The sequence below is a fragment of the Protopterus annectens genome, chromosome 17.part0 (genome assembly GCF_019279795.1).
Source record: "Protopterus annectens isolate FY-2018-M chromosome 17.part0, PAN1.0, whole genome shotgun sequence".
In the NCBI taxonomy this organism is placed as follows: Eukaryota; Metazoa; Chordata; order Ceratodontiformes; family Protopteridae; genus Protopterus; species Protopterus annectens.
Genome location: NC_056751.1, coordinates 313364317 through 313385884, shown reverse-complemented (window position 1 = coordinate 313385884; position 21568 = coordinate 313364317). Strand labels below are relative to the sequence as shown.

The window sequence follows — 21568 nt, the reverse complement described above, 5'->3', positions numbered from 1 at the left end:
GCGAGGAAATCAAGGATAGCATCCAGACGTGCTGAAAAAGGTTCCAGACCCTTTGAAGAGGCACAAATAGAGGACATTTTCTATTTGCTGGCAAAAACCTTCCTAGTGGAAAGCTTCTGTGAGGAAGAAGAATATGGAATTAGAGAAGCCAAGAAGTCATGCAATTAGTTTGAGGCAGCGAAGGTTTGCATGAGGTAGGTCCGAAGGATAAGAAAGGCGCCAGTACCCAAGATGGGTGAAGAGGGAGAGTCCAAAGAAAAGGGAAACAAACTTGTCTCAGTCAGAACAGAGCAATGAGGATTGTGGTCACTCTGCAGTTGGCTGCTTTCTCTAGAAATTTGATGATCAAAGGGGTTGGGGGATAGATGTCCAGAAGACCCAGAGACCAAGCATGCAGAAGAGCATCCCTTGGTGACTGTCCTTCTGGAGGGATCAGGGCAAAAAAACTGCTGCAGTGTTAGACGGGGAAGTAAACAGGTCACTGTGGGGTGCCCCAGTGGCAGAAAATCCGGGCTGCTACCTATGGATTCAGAGACCACTCATGAAGCAGAAGAATAGGTCTGCTCAGTCTGTCGACCAGGATGTTGGACTTCTCCCGGATGAGCACTGCAATCAGAAACTACTGAAAGGGCATCTCCCATTGAAAAGTTCTCACAGACTCTCGACACAGAGGATAGAACAGAGTTCAACTATGTTTGTTCAAATACCACACCACTGATGTGTTTTCAGTCTAAATGGTGATCACACCCTTGGGGAGAAGGTGCTGAAAGGCCTGCAGTTCTAGGAGGACCATCCTCATCTCCAGGATATAGATGTAAAGATTAGCCTTGGACTGTGTCCAGGTACCTTGGATAATCTTCCCCTTGAAACACTTCCCCACCCTAGAAGGGGAGCATTCATGGTCAGTATGGCCTGAGGATGAGGAAGAATCAAAGGTCAGCCTTTTAAAACCAGAGGAGATTCTCATTACCATGGAATGTGGTGGCAGCAGATGTTGCTTATGGAAACTGAAAACTTCATTGGAAAAGTCAGATAGGCCGACTGAACTGCCAAAGTCCACTGGAGTACCCACATGTGAAATCTTGCCATATGAACTAGAGAGACAGAAGTAGCCATATGTCAAAGAAGGTGCAGAACTAAGGATACAGGAGATTTGAGAGCTTGAAGTACTGGAGAAGTATGCAAATGAAAATAATTTAGTCTGTAGTGTGGTAGTTTGGGTACCTGATTTACCATATCCACATGGCAACTGATAAATTCCAGTACCTGAACTGGTTCCAAACTGGACTTGTCAAAATTCACTGTTATGCCAAAAGATAGAAACAGCTAGAGCAAAAATTATCTGGCCTTGATAAGGGACACCTTTGTGGGAGCCATCGAGAGCCAGTTGTCTAGGTGGGGAAAGACCTGTAACCCCTACAACCTGAACCAGGCTGCTACCACTGCTGTCTACTTGGTGAACACCCTGCAAGCTGTGGCAAGATCAAAGGACAGAGCTCAAAAAGTACAGTTGTGTACACTTACCATAAATGCAGATGTCAGAGTGTATTCACTGTTGCAGTCATCACATTTGGGTTATCCTGCCAGGGGTAGTCCTCAGTCGGCCCAAATCCCAGAGGCTTAGTATTTCTGTGTCAGTTGCTGTCGCTCCACGACTGACGTCAGGTCGTCAGTGGTACAAAAACAGGCAGCCGACACCATTACATCAGTTTTTCTTGCCCTAACTGTCAGCAGCCCCCAAATAGGGAGCTATGCTATGGTGGAAGAACACCACCAGTAGAAAGTAAATACCAAAAATTCCCTGAACAGCTCTGATACTCTTCTAGCTGAAGTGATGGCCAGAAGCAAGGCTGTCTTCCAAGATAGGAATTTTAACTCTGCTGAAACTGCAGGTTCAAAGGGGGGTAGGGTGAGCTTTTCCAACACAAAGTTAAGGTCCCAAGCTGGGGTAAGAGCTCTTCTGGGTAGCCTTAAGTTGTTAGCCCCTCAAAAGGAACTGTTTGATAAGAGGGTGGGAGAAGAGTGGTGGCTCTGTGCTGTAATGAGCACAGATGGCAGAGGCATGAATTTTAATAGAAGAGAAGGATAGACCCCTGTGTAGTAGGTCTCTTATGTAATCCAGGATGAGAGGTAGAGAGGGCTGTGCTATTCTGGCTCCCTTAGCCTGGATCCAGGTGCAAAACCTTTTCCAATTGTCAGCATAGGATTTTCTAGTGCTGGGGCATCTGGCCTCACGTATAACATCTAGGACTTGTTTGCTTAAGCTGGCAGCTTGAGGAGAGGCCAGGGAATAAGCCAGGCTGCCAGGTGGAGGGTCTATAATTGGGGATGCATGAATTCTCCATTCCTCTGGGTCAGGAGTGCTGGGATCTGAGGTAGATGCCATGGTGGCAGGGGTGACAGGCTGCACAGCAGTGGGTACCAGTGTTGGCATGGCCAGTCTGGGGCAATCAGGATTGCCCTCGGTTTTTCCTCCCTTATTTTGAGCAGTACCCTTGAAATGAGTGGTAGAGGGGGAAATGCATAGACTGAGAGGTTTACCTGCTGGAAGGATAGAGCATCCACTTTCCAGGCCCTGCTGTGAGGTTCCCTGGTGCAGAATTTGCTGAGCTGATGATTGGAGCAGGAAGCAAAGAAGTCGACCTTCGGGGTGCCCATTTCTGGGTTACAAGGGTGAAGGTTCTGTGGTCTAGTTGCCACTCATGTAGGTCTAGCAGGTTTCTGCTTAAGTTGTCTGCCAGAGAGTTTAGGAAGCCTGGTAGGAATTGTGCTAGCAGGTGTAGTTGCATGGCTGAGGCCATATGCCAAAGGGTCATGGTGAGCCTGCAGAGAGGATAAGAGTGAGTTCCTCCCTGCTTGTTGATATACCACATCACTGTGGTGTTGTCTGTTTTGATCAATAGAGCCTCGGGGAGAGTAGGGGTCTAAAAGCTGTCAGGGCATGCTGAACCACTAGTACCTCTTTTTGGTTGATGTGCAGATGTATTTGATTTGGGCTCCAATGGCCCTGAATGCACCTGCCATACAGGTGTGCACCGCAGGCATAGTCTGATGCGTCTGTGGTGAAGGTCTGGGTGGCGTGGAGTTGTGAGAAGGGAAGTCCCTTGTTGTGGTTGCATGCTGCTGCCCACCAAAGAAAATATTTCCTTAGACAAGGTATCAGTGGTATGATAGTTTCCAGGTCTGGTCTTGAGAGTGTTGACACCAAATGCTTTTGAGGTACCATTGTAGTTTCCTCATATGCAGTCTGCCATATGGAATGAGTAGAATGCAGGAGGCCATGAACGCTAGCGCTTGCAGGATTTTCCTTGCGGATAACTGGGTTCTGGTGGCTAGTTGAGAGAAGTAGTCTGTCAGGTAAGCTTGTTTTTCTGGAGTAAGGAATGCCATATTGGATGCTGTGTTCAGGGGATGCGAATGTGCCTCACTAAGGACTGGAGAACTGATGACTAGCTTAGCGGAAGTGTCGTTGGCTGTTTTGGACCTGTGCGGTCTGTCTCTGTCTCTAGCCTTACGTTTTTTCAGAAGATCGGTAGTTGGATGGCTTACTGAAGCCATATCGGAATTTGAGGACTGAGAGCGAATATATCTAGCTACAATAAGGGCCCGATGATGTACAGTTCTGGCGCTGAACAAAGCGCAAAAGCAATAGCGAGGGACGTCATGGTCTGGGCCTAAACAGGTGACGCAGTAAGAATTGAAGTCTCGGTGTGGTATTTGCTTTGCACAGGTGAGACAATTGTTAACTTTTTCTGACATCGGTTAGAACAAGAAAAAAGGATCCCCAATGCGGTACTTAGCTTTAGAAGACTTCAACTTCAATTCGGAAATTAAATGAAAACTCAGGTAGCGGCCGACCGGCACTCGTGCGAACTGCTTCTGCTTCAGGCTCCTCGGCAAGAAAGACTGATGTAATGGTGTCGGCTGCCTATTTTTATACCACTGATAACCTGACGTCAGTCCTGGAGCGATAGCAACCGATGCAAAAATACTAAGCCTCTGGTATTAGGGCCGAACGAGGGCTACCCCTGGCAGGATAACCCAAATTTGACGACTGCAACAGTGAAACACAAAGAACATCAAGTAATGAATGACTCCCAGCTGAAAGCACAGGAATCTCCTGAAATATCTCACTATCTTTATGCGATGGCAAGCATTCTTGAGATCTACCGAGCACATCCAGTCAGCTATCGTCAGAAGAGATAAAATGGACTGTACCATGACCATCCAGAACTTGTTCTGTTTGATGAATCAGTTCAATTTGCTGAGATCCAAAATGGGTCTAAGGTTATTCCTGTTCTTTGGTACAAAAAAAAAATCTTGAATAGAGCCCTGATTTTCATTGGTCTGGTGGAACCTCCTGGATGTCTCGCTAGAGAAGGAGATTTTGGATTTCCACCACTGCTTCCCTTCACTGATGGAGTGGCATGTCATTAAGGGATTTCTGGCAATTCTTTGGGGTGAACAAAAAAGGGATTTGTATAGCCTCTGGATATGACTCAACACCCATGCATTTGATATGAATGCCTCCCACATTTTTGGTTGGAAAGCCTGTCATCCCCCGACTGCCTCCAGAGTGCAGCAGGTGAGCAACCCTCTGGAGAATATGCCATGGAAGCATTGGTTCTGTAGACCACCATTGTCCCATGGACAGTGTCCATTATGGTCCCCCCCCCCCGCCTCATGAAAAACCATCATTGTAAATATCCTGGAAAGGTTGTTGCAACTTACAATAAAAGAGGCACTCACCTCCCTTCTAGTTCCTTCAGCATACCTTTGAGGTGTGGAGAAGTGAACTCAACGGTAGACAGAATCTTTCCATCCTGTTCACTCCTAACTAGTATTTCTTTGAACTTTGGGCAAAAAAGTGAGGAACCATCAAATGGAGCATTGACAAAGGATGTTTTGAAACAGTTGGCAAAGTTGAGTAAGTGCTTCCAGGCATTGTGGAGCATAGTGACAGCTGCAATTGTAGCTCAGGCTGTATCATCAGCAGCACTGGATTAAAGACTCATGGACACGTTGGCAATAAACTTCACTGTAGATAACTGAGTTTTCTGGGTCTTCTGAGAGTCCAGGAGGTGCTGAGTCTTCACCACCCTTGTCCCCCTGAAGTCTCATCAAATAGGCAAGATAATGCAGGACACATAAGGCAAATGCCGCTGAACAGCATGAGTGGTTTCCCTGATGGTCCAAAGCCAGTGACTCATACTGGGAGGAGGAACTGAGGTACTCTCCTCTGAAATGTCCTTCTTGGGTGCAGCCGCAACCACAACGGCACCCACAGCCAGACCCTTTCTCCAATGGGGTCTATCTTTGAATGGAACCAAAATCTTGTTGGGTTTTTTGGTAATAGGTTCCACCACAATGGGTTCTCTCTAAATCTTCCAAGATACCTGGTCCACAAGGACATCTGGAGAGGGGACTGTGATGATAATCAAGGAGCTTGAATCCTCACCACTGACACTGTAGAGGGACGTTCACTTGGAACAGAAATAGATGCACACAGTATTTCTAGATACAGCTCTCTGCACCAAGCACAATTTTCCTTAAGAGTACACATAAAAGACCCTCAGTCCAGGGCCTGGATTTCTCTCTCTGTCTCCCTCCAGGTCCCAAGTAAAAATCCCCACTGGCACAGCTATAGAGTTGAGTCCTCAACTGAGTATACAAGCCATGTCTTCCACCTCCCTCTCTGTGAAACCAGTGCTTCATGTCCCTGCTCCAAGCAGATGACACACAAACACTTGGAGATTTGATTTTCACACAAACACACACACACACACACACCTGGGAAATGTTGGCACAGATTTACTAGGCATGGCCCCTTTTGCCTAGACTATAAAGCAGTTACTGCCACAAGACACTCCAAAGCCAGCAACTCTAAGGCTCTTATAAGGGTACCCAATTATACTAAGTGAAATTAATATTAGTATAAATTATAGTGTTTTGACCAATGCAGTAAGGCTTTCAGGAGTGGCCACAGAGTCACCAAGTAGATATTAAGTACTCTCACAATTTAAAATATTCTCTAAATGACCAGCCACAATGAAAAGTTTTATATTTAATAATAAATAATAAATAAACATGAAAATACTAATATCTATTTACAATAAACACCAGCGTTTCAATCACAGGAAATATTCAAATAACACAAATGAATATTCACACAGATACAAAAAACAGTACTTAACTAATCTCACTATATCTTCCTGACTGATCTAAATAATTACTATTCCCTGGTTCATTTACTAGAGCAAGGCAAGATAAAGTGGGTGAGAGAACCCTATATGTCAGGTTCCAAGAAAGAGACTGCCCTGAGACTTTAGTCTCATCTAGTATTGAAAAACATCATTTCAGTGATGTATTACAGAATGACATCAGATACATCTAGTCATATGACTTCTGATTCCCATGCTACCCCCTTTGCTAAAAGCTGCCAGGATTTAGCACATAGGTGTCAGTAATACACACACACACACACACACACACACACACACACACACACACACACACACACAAACACACACAGATTTGCCAAGATCTGCTGCAGCTCCTGGAAGTCATAAAACAATTTCAAATTTCTACCCTTCCAGAGTAGCAATTAGTTCACTGCAAAAGACAACACAGAAGGCTTCCTAGTACTTTTCACAGTCATTTCATCTCTGGCTCCAATCAGAACTGTAAAATACAATCTTTATGGCCTAAATGAAGCAATTTAATTTCTTAGAATTTTTCACAGTTATTGACAGAGATTAACCTCTTCTCTTCCAGTATCCTCTGTTAAAAGATATACATTTAATCAGTTACAATACAGTAAAGACCCACTGTTAGTACATTTTTAACACAAGCAGCTTTACAAATACATTTTCAACACAAGCATCAGTACAAATCAGTTTGATATATACATTTTTCAACACAAGCATCAGTACAAATCAGTTTGATATACAAATGACATAGAATTCTTTACAAAATTCCAGCTAGCTGTGCTGACATATGTTGCACATCCACTACCCTACTTCTCCTGGTATAGTTGGCAATATCTCTCATTATCACAGGGACCATCCAAGATGTGGACTGGCCTTCAATGAAAGTCTTGAGAAATACTAACTCATCAGGGGAACAGACTTTGGTGTTCCACACCTCCCCTCCATTTCAATAATTTGAGCAAGCTGCGGAAAGAGGTGTCTTCTTGGGTGAATTTTGGGAGACCCTTTCCCTTCACAGAGGTCAATATCCTAAGTGAGTGTCTTCTTAGCAGAGTCCACATGCTGCCACTTACATTCACTCTCCAAAGGGACCTCCTTGGGGGGAGAAGCAGGAGGAGACACTGAAGAAGTGGAGAGCACCTGAATGCAGGGTGGTCTTAAGGCCTAAAGACACTGTGTAGTCAAAGACAGAGAAGGCGGGAGAGATTGAGATGAATCTGAGCCAGCTACCAGGGCACCCATCTCATAATGGGAGATGATCCCTTCTACAACATCAAGGGCTGAGACTGAAGCCACACGGCTTGAACTGGCACCCTTTGGATCTGAGGACCTGACTGAGAAACCACTGTCTGGTGCTGACTAGGCCAGCTCCAACTTTAGGATAGGCACATGGTTATCTACAGCCAAAGCACCTAAGGGAAGGGATAATTCAAAACCTGGAATATTGACCCTGACCCTGGGGTGCTGGCCCTGATCCTTAACTCTGAGATGTATTTGGCTCCAATCCAGCTGCAATTTAGAAAATAAAGGACAATGCCAGTGTCTGATGTGGCTATGTCATCCGCACCAACAAGGGGAAGGACAGCTGAACAGTTGGACTTGGGATCTTTGAAGCCAAAGAAGCTGAAGGAGGAAAGTACAGTTGCAAACACATACCATAAATGTAGATGTTTGAGTGTATTCACTGTTGCAGTCATTACAATTGGGTAATCTGCTGGCAGGTTGCCCTCCATTCGGCCTGAATAACAAAGTCTTGGGTCCTGCGTCAGTTGCTGTCCCCTCTTCCATGACGTCAGGTCGTCAGGGGTATAAAACATGCAGCTGATGCCATTTTAATCAGTTTTTCTTGCCCCAGATGTCACGTGCCCCCCAAATGGGGAGCAAAAATATATATAAATAAACTATAAATATATAAATGCACCTTAGAAGCATAAAATTTACCTTCAACTAAAAGCAAATACACCACAAAGGCTTCTGAGTATAGTGAAGGAAAGAAAAGGTATAGAACGGGGGATGGCGGATGGGTAACCCGGACTGCAACAGTGAATACAAACGAACATCTACATTTATGTAAAGTGTATACAACTGTACTATGTTCTTCATGTTTCACTGTTGCAGTCATTACAACTGGACAGAATCCCAAAGCTATGTATGGGAGGATGGAACTAAACAGCATTAGGAGCAGCTATAAGGCCCTGCAGGACTGCAGTGGCAAAGCCTGCCCTGGATTTAGAGAAGAGAGGCAAATGATAATGCTTTGTGAACGTATGAACAGAGCTCCAAGTAGCAGCTTCTAGAATGTCTTTGGTTGGGACCCCTCTGAGAAAAGCTGCTGAAGTAGAGGCAGCCCTGGTGGAATGGGATCTGATCCCCTTGGGCACAGGTTTACCATGGTGCAAATAGCAGAAACAAATGCAGTGGCTTATCCATTTAGAAAGAGTCTGCTTTGATATAGCCTTTCCCTCTGATCCTGCAGCAAATGCTACCAGTAGTTGCTCAGACTTTCTTAGAGATTTTGTCCTGTTTAAGTAGAATCTTAGTTGTCTGTGTACATCCAATGAATGCAGAATCCGCTCCCCCTTGTTCTGCGGATTTAGGAAAAATGTTGGCAGTTGAATGGTCTGGTTAAGGGCCACACTGGATACCACCTTAGGTATAAAAGAAGGATTGGTCCTGAGGGCCACCCTGTCCGGGTAAAATATAATGAAAGGCTCCACTGTCACGAGAGCCTGTAGTTCTGAAACCCTTCTTGCTGAAGTGACTGCCAAAAGAAAAGCTGTCTTCCAAGATAGAAATTTTATATCCACAGTAGCTGCTGGTTCAAAATAAGGCAGGGTGAGCTTTTCCAGCATAAAATTGAGGTCCCATGCAGGAGTTGGTGTTCTCCTGGGAGGCCTTAAATTTCTGGCCCATCTGAGATACTGTTTAAGCAGTGGATGAGAAAAGAGAGGAGGCTCTGTGTTGTAATGAGCCGAAATGGCAGAGGCATGGATTTTTATTGAAGAAAAAGATAGGCCCTTGTCAAGCATCTCAGTTAAGTATTGTAAAATCTGAGGAATATTGGGCTTTGCTGTGTCTATTCCTTGTACTTGGTTCCAAGCACAGAATCTCTTCCATTTATCAGAATAAGATTTTCTAGTACTACGCCTTCTGGCTTCCAAAATGACATCCATCACAGGTTTACTGAGAGATGTGGTTTGAATAATTAGATGATTAGCCATGCTGCAAGATTCAGAGTTTGGAGCTGAGTGTGCAGAATCTGATAGTTCTGCTGAGACAGTAGATGAGGTGTTTGAGGCAAGTACCACGGAGGAAGGTGTGACATATTCCTTAGAAGCGGGTACCAGTGCTGGCGAGGCCAGTCCAGAGCAATTAGGATCATTTTTGGTTTTTCCTGTCTGACTTTTAGTAAGACCTTGGAGAGTAGAGGCAGAGGGGGGAAGGCATAGACTGATAGGTTTTTCCAGCTGAAGGATAAAGCATCCACTTTCCTTGCTTTTTTGTGATGAGTTCTTGTGCAGAATTTGTCCAACTGATAGTTTTGGGGAGAGGCCAATAGATCTATGTCTGGGCTCCGCCATTTCTGTGTTAACATGCTGAAGACTTGTGGGTCCAGTTTCCATTCATGCAAGTCCATAAGATTTCTGCTTAGGTCATCTGCCAGAGTATTTTGCTTTCCTGGCAGGAATTGTGCTTGAAGATGTATTTGTTAAGTCAAGGCTGTGTTCCACAAGGCCATGGCTAGTCTGCAAAGGGGGTAGGAATGTGTACTGCCCTGCTTATTTATGTGCCACATAACTGTGGTGTTGTCCGTCTTTATCAGTAGTTGATCTGGATGAAGTAAGTCCTTGAAGGCTGTCAGAGCATTCTGAACAGCTAGCATTTCTTTTTGGTTGATATGCAGATGCATTTGGTTTGGGCTCCATTTGCCTTGAATGCATCTCTCTGCCAGGTGGGCCCCCCAAGCATAGTCTGATGCGTCTGTAGTTAGGGTTTGGGTGGCACAGGGTAGAGTGAATGACAGTCCCTTGTTTTGATGACATGTCTCTGCCCACCAAAGAAACTCCTGTTGTAGACAGGGAAGGAGAGGAATCATTGTTTCCAGGCTGTGACAATGTTGACTCCATAAACTTTTTAGGTACCATTGAAGTTTCCTCATATGCAGTCTCACATATGGAATTAATAGAATGCAGGATGCCATGAACCCCAAAGCCTGCAGAATTTGTCTTGCAGATAACTGGGTTTTTGATGCCATTTGTTTGAAGTATGTTGTCAATTGCCTTTGTTTGTCTGGCATGAGGTAAACCATCTGGGCAGTTGTATTCAAGCTTATGTAATTATCTGAGAGGGTACCAGTTGTGATTTCTTTTCATTTATGGTGTACCATAGGCATGCTAGAAGCCTTTTTACAAATGCCAGATGTTGAAGAAGAGTGTCCTTGTCCTCTGCTTGAATGAGACAATCATCCAGATAAGGATAAATTTGGATGTTTCTTTGTCTGAAGAATGCAATTACTGGTGCCAGGCACTTTGTAAAGACCCTGGGTGCAGTAGATAAGCCAAAGGGCAGTGCAGAGAATTGTTAATGCAATAAATCTGCTTTGAAGTGGAGGTATCTTCTGCATGATTCCCTTATTGGGATATGCGATTATGCCTCTTTTAAGTCTAGAGTTACTAACCAAGCATTCTTGCCTAGCATAGGCTGTAGCTGTTGTAATTCAGAATTTTGAATTCTGGAATGTCCAGGAACGTGTTCAGAATTGATAAGTCCAGTATTGTATGCCATGAATTGTCTTTTCTGGGCACCAGGAAAAGTCTTAAAAAAATCCTTGTCCTTTTTCCTTTTCTGGTACCGGTTGAATAGCCCCATATCCATGAGGGACATGACTTGTTTCTGGGCCTCTGCCCACTGGTTTTGTGGCAGATCCGGCCATCCGTTTGGAATTGGCAAAGTATGGAAATGAAATCTGTACCCCTGGGATACTATGTTTAATGCCCACTTGTCCCGGGTAATTAACTGCCTATTTTGAGCATGAAGTGCTAGTTTTCCTCCCAAGGGGGCTGCCAAAAGATAAGTGCTTGGAGAATGGTAGAGGAAAGTCATTGAGACTGCTTACTGTAGGGTTGTGCTTTGTTTCCTCCAGATTTGGAGGTGGAGGCACCCCATTGCTTTGACCTGTAAGAACCCTGTGATTGATATCTGGAGCCTTTTGAGTGCCTGGGTTTGCTCTGAGCGGCTCTATTGGACACAGAAAAGGACCAATTTTTAGTAGGCCAGTGCCTACTGAACCTGGGTGGCTGCACTTGCAAGAAATCTTTTACAGTTTGCATAGATTTAGCTTTGTCTTCCATTTTCTTTAAAACCTCTTCTGCCTTATTACCAAACAGAGTATCATGCTGCAAAGGGGCATCCAACAATTTAGCTTTAACATAATCAGGCAGATTTTGCTCCTTGAGCCAGGCATGCCTTCTAATCACAGATCCTGTAACGGAGGCCTACAAGAGGCCTCCAAGGAATCAAAACCACATCGCAAAGTATGCTTTCCAACCTGTTCTGCTGAATGCAATAAATCCTGTAACTCTTTATTTTCCACACAATCAGAAATCAACATAATTTTCTGTTTCAGTAAGCCCATAACATGCTGTTGACATTTAAGCATATGAAACTGGCAGTTTAAAGCCCTGACTGCCAAGGCTGCAAACGTATATACCTTCTTACCCCATCTATCCAGCGCCCTGGAATCTCTATTAGAAGGGGTAGGATTTTTGGCTGTAGAAGCCTTAACATCCTTGGGACCCTGAGAAATAGACTCAGGATCAGCAGCAGTATTTTGGAAAGAAATTTGTGGGAGTCAGGAACCCTGTAATATCTGTCTGGCTTACTAGGAGCCGGAGGCAGGGAATTTGGAGCCATGCTTGATTCTGAAAACACATCATCAACAATGTCTAATACAGGAGGTATTGCCAAAGGCCTATGCTGAGGAAGAAGAAGGAAATCCCTAAGCCACTTTTTTGATTCAGAGAAGTCCTGACTCTCCCAGTGAAAATGTTCCCTTAAAGTATGCAAAGTCTCTCCAAAAGAGTAATCCTCAGGAGGAGATGCAGATGGGATGGATTCCTCTGCATCAGAATCCTCACAGGGTGGAATAGAAAATTCCTGATCAGAAGAGGAATCAGAAGAAATGGAAACCTGATCTGAAGATTCATAATCAGTGCCTTGCCTAGGCCTCTTAGCAGGGGGGGGGTGTTGAGAACCCCTGATCAAGGTAATTAAATCCTCAGCCATTTTGATCATCTGTTTTTTAGGCATAGGGGCCTGAACACGTGGCTCATGCGTCAGTTTTTTAGACATAGAAGTTGTTTTGACCTTGTTTTTGTTGCTGGCGTCGGTTTAATGTAAAAATGTTGAGGTCTGAAAACACCTTCAGAAGCTGGTGCCTGCTCAGCGGCTCCAGACCCATCCAAGGGAGAGACATCCGCGGGTTCAATACTTTGCGAATCTCGCGACATACCAGACTCCGAATGGGTCTCGGTAGAGGCCTGCGACTCAAAAGTAGCGGGTATCAGGGGCTGCGAAAGCACCTCACTGAGTACCGGCGACTGGCTTAGGAGAGGCTTCGTCATCAGTTTTGGACCTCGACGGTCTGTCTCTGTCTTTTTCCTTGCGTTTTTTGTGAACTCTGTTAGTCGGATTGCTAACCGACAACATTTCAGAGTAGTTAAATCTTGAACCAAAATATTTAGAAACAAAAATATACCGATGCTTAATAGTGCGTTGGTTAAATTTAGCACAAAACCGACAACAAGGCACATTGTGATCAGGGCCTAGGCAAGGAATACAGTACAAATGAAAATCCTTATGAGGTATTTGCTTCCCACAAGTAATGCAATTATTAACTTTTACTGACATCGGTAAGGAGCAAGAAAAAGTTTCCCCAACGGGGTATTTAGCTTTAGTTTGAAGATTTCGGTTCTGAAACTTGAATACGAAAATTTCAGGAGTAGGCCGACCGGCACTTGTGAACTGCGTCTGCTTCGGGCAACGCTCGGCAAGAAAGACCGATTAAAATGGTGTCAGCTGCATGTTTTGTACCCCTGACAACCTGATGTCATGGAAGAGGGGACAGCAACCAACACAGGACCCAAGACTTTGTTATTCAGGCCGACTGAGGGCAACCTGCCAGCAGATTACCCAATTGTAATGACTGCAACAGTGGAACACAAAGAACATCAATTAAACTCAGAAGCAGTGGAGTCACAGTCCAAGGCTTCAGTGTCGAGGAGGTAGGAATAATCCCTAGGTCCATCAGGGCCTGAAAGAAGGAATATACCAGCTGCTCCAAATTAGATGATTTAAGGCTCTCAAATGAGCTAGCAGACATAGAAGAAGCCATGGATAGTGGCTTTGAGATGATCCTGGTTACTGGCTCTGAACTCTGGATCCAGAAACCAAATGCTCGGATTCAGGTGGTAGAAGGAGACAGTCCTGGACAGAATTTGGCTGGGGTAATAGGAAAAAAGGGGGAGTGGACCCTGGCTGAAGAAGCAAAAGGATTCTTGGAAAGGAAAAGGCAGTGGATACTAAAAGTGGGGAAGTTGGAGTATTCAAAATCCAGGACCACAATCACAGACAACCAGGGCCAAGGTGGCACCCAAAGTTCTGATGGAGCAGAAGCCAGAGGAGTCGAAGAGTGGTAAATCTTTGGGTATGGCTAGACATCTGAAGAAGAGAAACAGTGTTTGACTCTTCCTTGTCCTTGGTCATGGATGTGGCATATTCTTTCTCCCTGATTCTTTTTCCTTCTCTGCCCTCCTGTCTTCCTTCTTACCAGGGGAAGGACAGGCAGAAGCACCTGAGAGCTGGAGAAGGCCTTTCATAAGAAGTCTGGCCATCCTATCTGTCAGAGCTCTCGCATCAAATGTGGCACAGGCCTGTCATTCAACATCCAGGTGCACAGTACCTAAGCAATAAGCACACCTATCATGGGCTTTCTGGGTGGCAGCTTCTGCCACAAGCAGTGCATTTTTTGAACCCCAAAGCTGATTTCTCCATCATGCAGTGGGAAATATTGCAAATGTAAGGTAATCAGCAATTACTAACAATATTACTCCTAAAACAATTAACCATAACAAAGAAAACAGTGCACAAGAAAAAGGTTAAAAAAAAAATTTTTTTTTCTTTGGTAAAGTAGCAGCCTATGCCTAAACACCTACCATACTTATTCTAGAACTCTAAAACACTAACTCTAATACTTCAGGAAAATACATTAAACTACAGAAAAAGTTAATTTACAATGAAAAAAACTAGAGAAGCAAGAAGAAAAGTCAGATAAATTGCAAAAATATTAACTTATCTGAAAGAGCTCTTGGACCTTGATGCACTGGTGATGGTGGCATATTAGATCTGAGGAGATTCAGAGCAGGGAATTATGGATCCAGTAACTCATAGCTGAAATGCACAGAAACAACATTGGATCTGCAGTTCACTATTTTAGTAACACAGGTGTTTTTTTTATGAAAAAAGGATAAGGTAGTAAGAACTGACGCCTTTTAAATGAGATTTGAGTTACCATAATTTTTACACTTAATTTAATGGTTAACAGCTTAAGTAAATTGCCCTTTGTCACTCTCTTTTCAGCCACAAAACAGTCCACAACAGTAAAGGAAAATGCAATACTTATTGACACTTCCACAGTGCATCCTGACAATTGGCATATTTTTGGGAGATATCGTGAAACAGCAGCACATGGAGAAAACCCACCGAAATAAAGGAGGAATATATTTACTGCACAAAGACAATGACAAAAGGTTAGAACTGAACCCAGGACTCTGCAGGTATAAGACAGCAGACTTAACCAATGAGCCTCCATGTTATCAACTGTAACAAAAATGACAATTAACAGGAATGCAATGGTTTGGTTTGGAAAATGAGTGGATCAGTTTAGCTATCACAGATTCAGCTTTTTACATACCCCTGGGTCTCTACAATCATCAGAATTTACTTAACAGAGAAGACATCTGATGAACTGAAAAAATGCCACTGAACAGCTGGGGTATACACAATTTTGGAAAAACAGCCTTTACAAACCTTCAGTCCTTGGTCAACAACGCATGACTCTCTGAATATGGTTAGCAAACATTTTCATTTTCCAAATTTCACTTCAACAACTGACCTGGCTAAATCGCAAAGATATCTGTATCTTTAAGATCATCTTTAAAGTACAGTAGAGTACACAACGTTGATCATTTTAAATATCTAAATTTGTGTAGCTGTGAAACAACTTACAATTCTGAAACGTGGATGCCTCCAAAACTTATATGTGACATACCATTTTTAAGATGCATTTTTCTGAACAAGCTAGTATGTAAATTTCACATTAGACATTGTATAATGCTTTTTATCTTCAACATTTTGCCACAAAAGCACAACTTTCATAAAAGGAAGTCAAAATTTAGGGAGGCAAAATTAGCAGCAGCCAACAGTTATGTTCTGAAGCAATTTATAAGATTATACTCTATAGAACAGGAAATAAAAAAAACAGTACGAAATTGAAATTTTACAGATCTGAAATGATATATTAGCATGCATATCTCAGTTTAATGTACCACATAGAAAGGCTAGACATTTGTGGAAAGAAACGATGTGTGTGATGCCCCAAGTGACTTGAATCTAGAATCAGAACTGCCTTTAAACTAAATAAAAAAGCATGATTTATTTGTCTGCATTTATTACAGGATTCCACAGTTTGACTATGACAAAATCAGTGCTGAAAGAGATTCTGAACTTGAAAGAAACATTTGTAAGGTGAAAAACAAGTTAAATAGTGTAAGTTACCTGTATAATGGAATAATATCCTGGTGCAAAAGCTTCATCAACAGGCTCCAGAAACGGCCATGAATCCTTGTGATTTTTTACTTCTGTTAAAACTGGAACAAACACAGAAAATGTAAATGTAACAGAAAAGTAAATATACAATCTTTGAATACTCCAGCCCAAAAGCATTCATCATTTGAATATTTCATTTAAATTATGCTTAGTAATTCTTCACAGCTTCCCACCTATAGAATTCTGTCAAATCCCATTATAAAAAAAAGGAAAGGATGTCCCCATCTCATTACTTTTATTAATTTAATTAATTTTAATTTATTACAAGACATTGAACATTTTGTTCAAGAATAACTTGTATGTTCATATCAGAAGATCTGTGAGGCAGGATGGATGCACAACTGGAATGGTGTTTACTTCTGCCTCAAATTCAGTCATTCTTCTCCAAGTGTGAGTAAGGTAAATGAGGATTTTAATGCCAACATTTTCATATATACAAAACTTTCTGGCATTAGGAGGCAGAAATGTGTATGCAAGTGTTTATGGATTGGGGTTAGAGTAAAGACTAGGTAAGTGTTGTGCACATGTGCTACTGTATGTGATATGTGTCTGAGGGTTTTGTTAAGTAGTAATATTATGTAAAGGATTTTTCGAAGGGAAGGTTTAGAGCTTGGTTAGGGAAAGGGCAGGATTAGGGTTAGCATGTGCAGGGGGGCATATACATTATATATATATATATATATATATATATATATATATATATATATATACACATACATATACATACACACACACACACACATATATATATATATATATATAAAAACACACACACACATATATATATATAAATACACATGCCCACACACACATACATATTTTATATATATTTATATATATATATATATATATATATATATATATATATATATATATATGCACACACACACACACACACACACACACACACACACACACACACACACACACACACACAGGAGTGCTACAGAATCCTGAAGACCAAAATCCTGAAAGTTCAAAATACTGAAAACAACACTTACTATATTCTAGCACAACTACATACAGAAAGAAATAAAACACAAATATATTACTGTTCTACAAGTATAAGCAGGGGGGCAAGCCCCCCTGCACCCCCATGTGGGGGGCTGTGCCTCCCATACTCCCTGCTACTTAAATATATCAACTCCAAGACTGCACTTAGTTTAGTAAAGTGCAGTCTCGGAGTTGATATATTTAAGTTGCAGGGGGTGTGGGAGGCGTAGTGGGGCTTGCCTCCCTACATACAGTTGAAGGGTAATATGTTTCTGTATGTACTTGTACTGGAATATAGCAAGTGTTGGTATCCTTTGTGTTTTCAGGATTTTGGTCTTCAGGATTCTGTAGCGCACCCATACATACACACACACATATAATATATATATATATATATATATATATATATATATATATATATATATATATACATACATACACATAAACACATACATAAATACATATATTTTACTACTTGGGAAGTGCTCCCATACACACACACACACACACACACACATATATATATATATATATATATATATATATATATATATATATACACACACATAAACATATACATACATACATACATACATTTTACTACTTGGGAAGTGCAACGGCAAGGGGGTGGAGGGGCTACCAAAACAAATGGAGAAGGAATGAGAGCAATTTCAACTCACTAAGGAGGTCTGCATCATAGAAAAGCTAACATAATGAGGACATATCTGTTATAACTGGATAACAGGGACCTTCCTTGGTAGATTTCATATAGAGAAGTATCCGAAGAACTATTAATTAACCCCTCCACTGGGAAGTAGAAGCTGGAAGGCACAAGCTCAGAAGGCAGAGTCCTGAAACACCACAGCCTGAAACTACAAGGTTCAATGCCACCAAGGGGAAAAAGGTTGAATTCTGGTCTTTGATGCAGAAGGGCAGAATGGCATACATAAATCTCCTCTGACACACAAAACCACTATCAGCTTTCCCTTGCATTACAGCGCCATGAAGAACACACACAAGACTCATTTTCCCATGTGCCAAACAAACTGATAGTGGGTGTCTGTTTCATTTCCTGAAAGACGTCAACAGCTGACAAAGGGATGCCCCTGTCTACAGTCCATAGCCAAACCTGCACTCCTTCTATGCAAAACTATTATGAGCATACAACTCATTGTTAGTTCAGGTATGACATGATAGATTTTAACTCTTTGCCCCACTGCCTACTGACTCTCAGACCCTTTCTGTATGAAATGGCCTATTTTTTCCCCATATATCAGGGGGACAGCCAATCAAGATGAGCAATGATTTAGTCAGCCAAAAGGTGTTGTTTGTTTTTCTGGCAATAACCCCACTGCACTGGTTCTGTAACATACTCAGAGTTCAGGGTGGAATAAACATATAAGCAATTTCATGTTACTTGTCAGTGCAACTGAGATAAGCCCTTATGGACACAGACTTACCCCACCTCCTAGAAGACACTCCACCCATGAGATAGTACAGATGTGTACACTTACCATAAATGTAGATGTTCGAGTGTATTCACTGTTGCAGTTATCACTTGTGGGTTATCCCTGCTGGGTAGTCCTCGGCCGGCCTGAATCCCAGAGTAAAGGATTTCCCTCCTGCATCAGCTGTTCAGGGACAGTGGCTAACGTCAGGTCATCAGGGCTATAACGGGTGACAGGCGACGCCATTACTTCAGTTTTTCTTACCCCCCAATAGTCAGGAGCCCCTAAGAAGATATAGAAAAATGAGGGAAGGTGGGAGGGAAACAGGCCTGCAACAGTGAATACACTTGAACATCTACATTTATGGTAAGTGTACACAACTGTATTATGTTCTTTGTGTTTCACTGTTGCAGTCATCACTTGTGGAAAGATTCCCAAAGCTGAGAAAGTGGGTGGAGGCATGTTAATACAGGTCATGGGGATGCTAGCATGCCCTGCAGGATTGCAGATGCAAATCCTGCCCTGGTTTTGGAGAAAGTAGGCAGCTGGTAGTGTTTAGTGAAAGTGTGGATAGATGTCCATGTAGCAGCCTCCAGGATATCCTTGGTAGGAACCCCTCTCAGGGAGGCTGTGGAAGTAGAGGCTGCTCTAGTGGAGTGAGACCTGATGGATTTGGGAGGACTCTTTCCATGGAAGGCATAGCTGAAATGTATGGAATGAGAGATCCATTTGGAAATGGTCTGCTTGGTAAAGGGTTCCCCTCCGCCCCAGGGGTGAATGAAACCAGGAGCTGTTCCATTTTTCTGACTGATATGTTCCTATCAAGGTAAAATCTCAGCTGTCTGTGTACATCCAGGGTATGCAGAATTATTTCTCCTTTATTGGTAGGCTCTGGGAAAAAAATAGATAGGTGAATGGTCTGGTTGAGGGTTACCTCAGAGACCACCTTAGGCATAAAGGTGGGGTTGGTTCTCAGAGAGACCCTGTCTGCATGGAAGATGATGAAGGACTCAGTGGCCATTAGGGCCTGGAGCTCAGATACCCTCCTGGCTGATGTGATGGCTAGTAATACAGCACTTTTCCAAGAGAGGTACTTGAGATCTGCTGAGGATGCTGGCTCAAAAGGGGGCAGAGTTAACTTTTCCAAAACAAAGTTAAGATCCCAAGCTGGTGCAGGTGGCCTTCTAGGCAGCCTGATGTGAGCTACACTTCTGAGAAAAGTACAGTTTTGTACCTACCATAAATGTAGATGTTCGAAGATCCACATTGCTGCAGTCCTTACTTATGGGCAGTCCGCTGTCCTTGGTCGGCCCGAATACCAAAGTATTAGGCTGACGTCGGTCATGGGCGCCTAGATCTGACATCAGAGCGTCAGGGTATAAAGGCGCATGACCGACGTCATATCCTCAGTCTTTTCTTGCCCCAGATGTCAGAAGGCCAAACCAGAAAGGCCACAGCCAAAAACAGAATACCTCCCAAAAACATGCCCAACAACAACCATCACCTGAAGCATAGCACCAAGTCAAACTACAGAGGGGAAGGAGGGAGGGTAAAATGGACTGCAGCAATGTGGATCTTCGAACATCTACATTTATGGTAGGTACAAAACTGTACTATGTTCTTCATCTCACATTGCTGCAGTCCTTACTTATGGGTAGAATCCCAAAGCAACGGGAAAGGGAGGATGGTAAAAATCATAAAGCATTAGGGGCCGCTAAAATGCCCTGTAAAATTGCAGTGGCAAATCCAGCCCTAGACTTAGAATAAAGAGGAAGGTGGTAATGTTTAGAAAAGGTATGCACTGAACTCCAAGTAGCTGCCTCCAAAATGTCTTTTGTAGCTACCCCTTATAAAGGCCGAGAAGTAGCAGTAGCCCTAGTGGAATGAGGCCTGATTCCAGCAGGAATCTCCTTACCATGATGGGAATAACAGAAAGAAATACAAAACCCAATCCATTTAGAAATAGTTTGTTTTGAAACAGGTTTCCCCTGTGAACCCAAAGCAAAAGAAACAAACAATTGCTGAGACTGTCTGAACTCCTTGGTTCTGCTCAAATAATAACGCAACTGCCTGTGAATATCCAAAGTATGCAAAATTTTCTCCCCTTTATTTTGGGGGTTTGCATAAAAAGTAGGCAAATGAATAGTTTGATTTAAGGCCACACTAGAAACCACTTTAGGCATAAAGGAAGGATTAGTACGCAAAGATACCCTATCCTTATGAAAAATCAGGAAAGGCTCCACTGCCATGAGGGCCTGTAATTCAGAAACCCTTCTTGCAGAGGTAATGGCCAACAAAAAAGCAGTTTTCCATGATAAATACTTTAACTCGGCAGTAGCTGCAGGCTCAAAAGGTTGTAGAGTAAGTTTTTCCAACACAAAATTGAGATCCCAAGCAGGAGTAGGAGCTCTACGTGGGGGTCTTATATTCTTTGCCCCTCTAAGAAATTGCTTAAACCAAGGATGAGAGAATAAAGGAGGGTCACAATCATAGTGAGCAGAAATGGCTGCAGCATGGACCTTTATTGAGGAGAAGGACAAACCCTTGTCCAATAATTCAGTAAGATATTGAAGAGCAACACTTAAATCAGGTTTGGAGACATCAAAGTCCTTTCCTTTGCTCCAAATAAAAAATCTCCTCCATTTATCAGCGTAAACTTTCCTGGTACTAGGCCTCCTGGCCTCCAAAATAACATCCAAAACTTGTTGTGGAAGCTGAGACCCTCCAGAGTCTAAAACCGAATATGCCAGGCTGTTAGATGCAGAGACTGAATCTTGACATTGAGGAAGTGACTGTCCTCTTGTGACAAAAGGTGTGGAATCAAAGGCAGAGGCCACGGAGGTTCTCGTACTAAACTCCTCAGTAGTGGGTACCAGTGTTGTCGAGGCCAATCCGGTGCTATCAAAATCATGGTTGGCTTGTCTTGTCTGGCCTTCAAAAGTACCTTGGGAAGAAGAGGCAGAGGTGGAAAGGCATATACATGCAGATTGTTCCAACTGAAAGATAGAGAGTCCACCTTCCAAGCTGTGTAAT

General features: G+C 42.9%; 1 protein-coding gene across 1 annotated transcript in view; it reads right to left on the bottom strand.

Moving 5' to 3' along the window:
• LOC122791433 (bromodomain-containing protein DDB_G0280777-like) overlaps positions 1 to 21568 on the bottom strand; it is a 1939725-nt gene that overhangs the window by 722835 nt on the left and 1195322 nt on the right. Inside the window, exon 8 of the mRNA XM_044059175.1 lies at positions 16044 to 16135. Coding sequence (XP_043915110.1) covers positions 16044 to 16135 — 92 coding nt within the window. The remainder of the gene's footprint in view (positions 1 to 16043; positions 16136 to 21568) is intronic.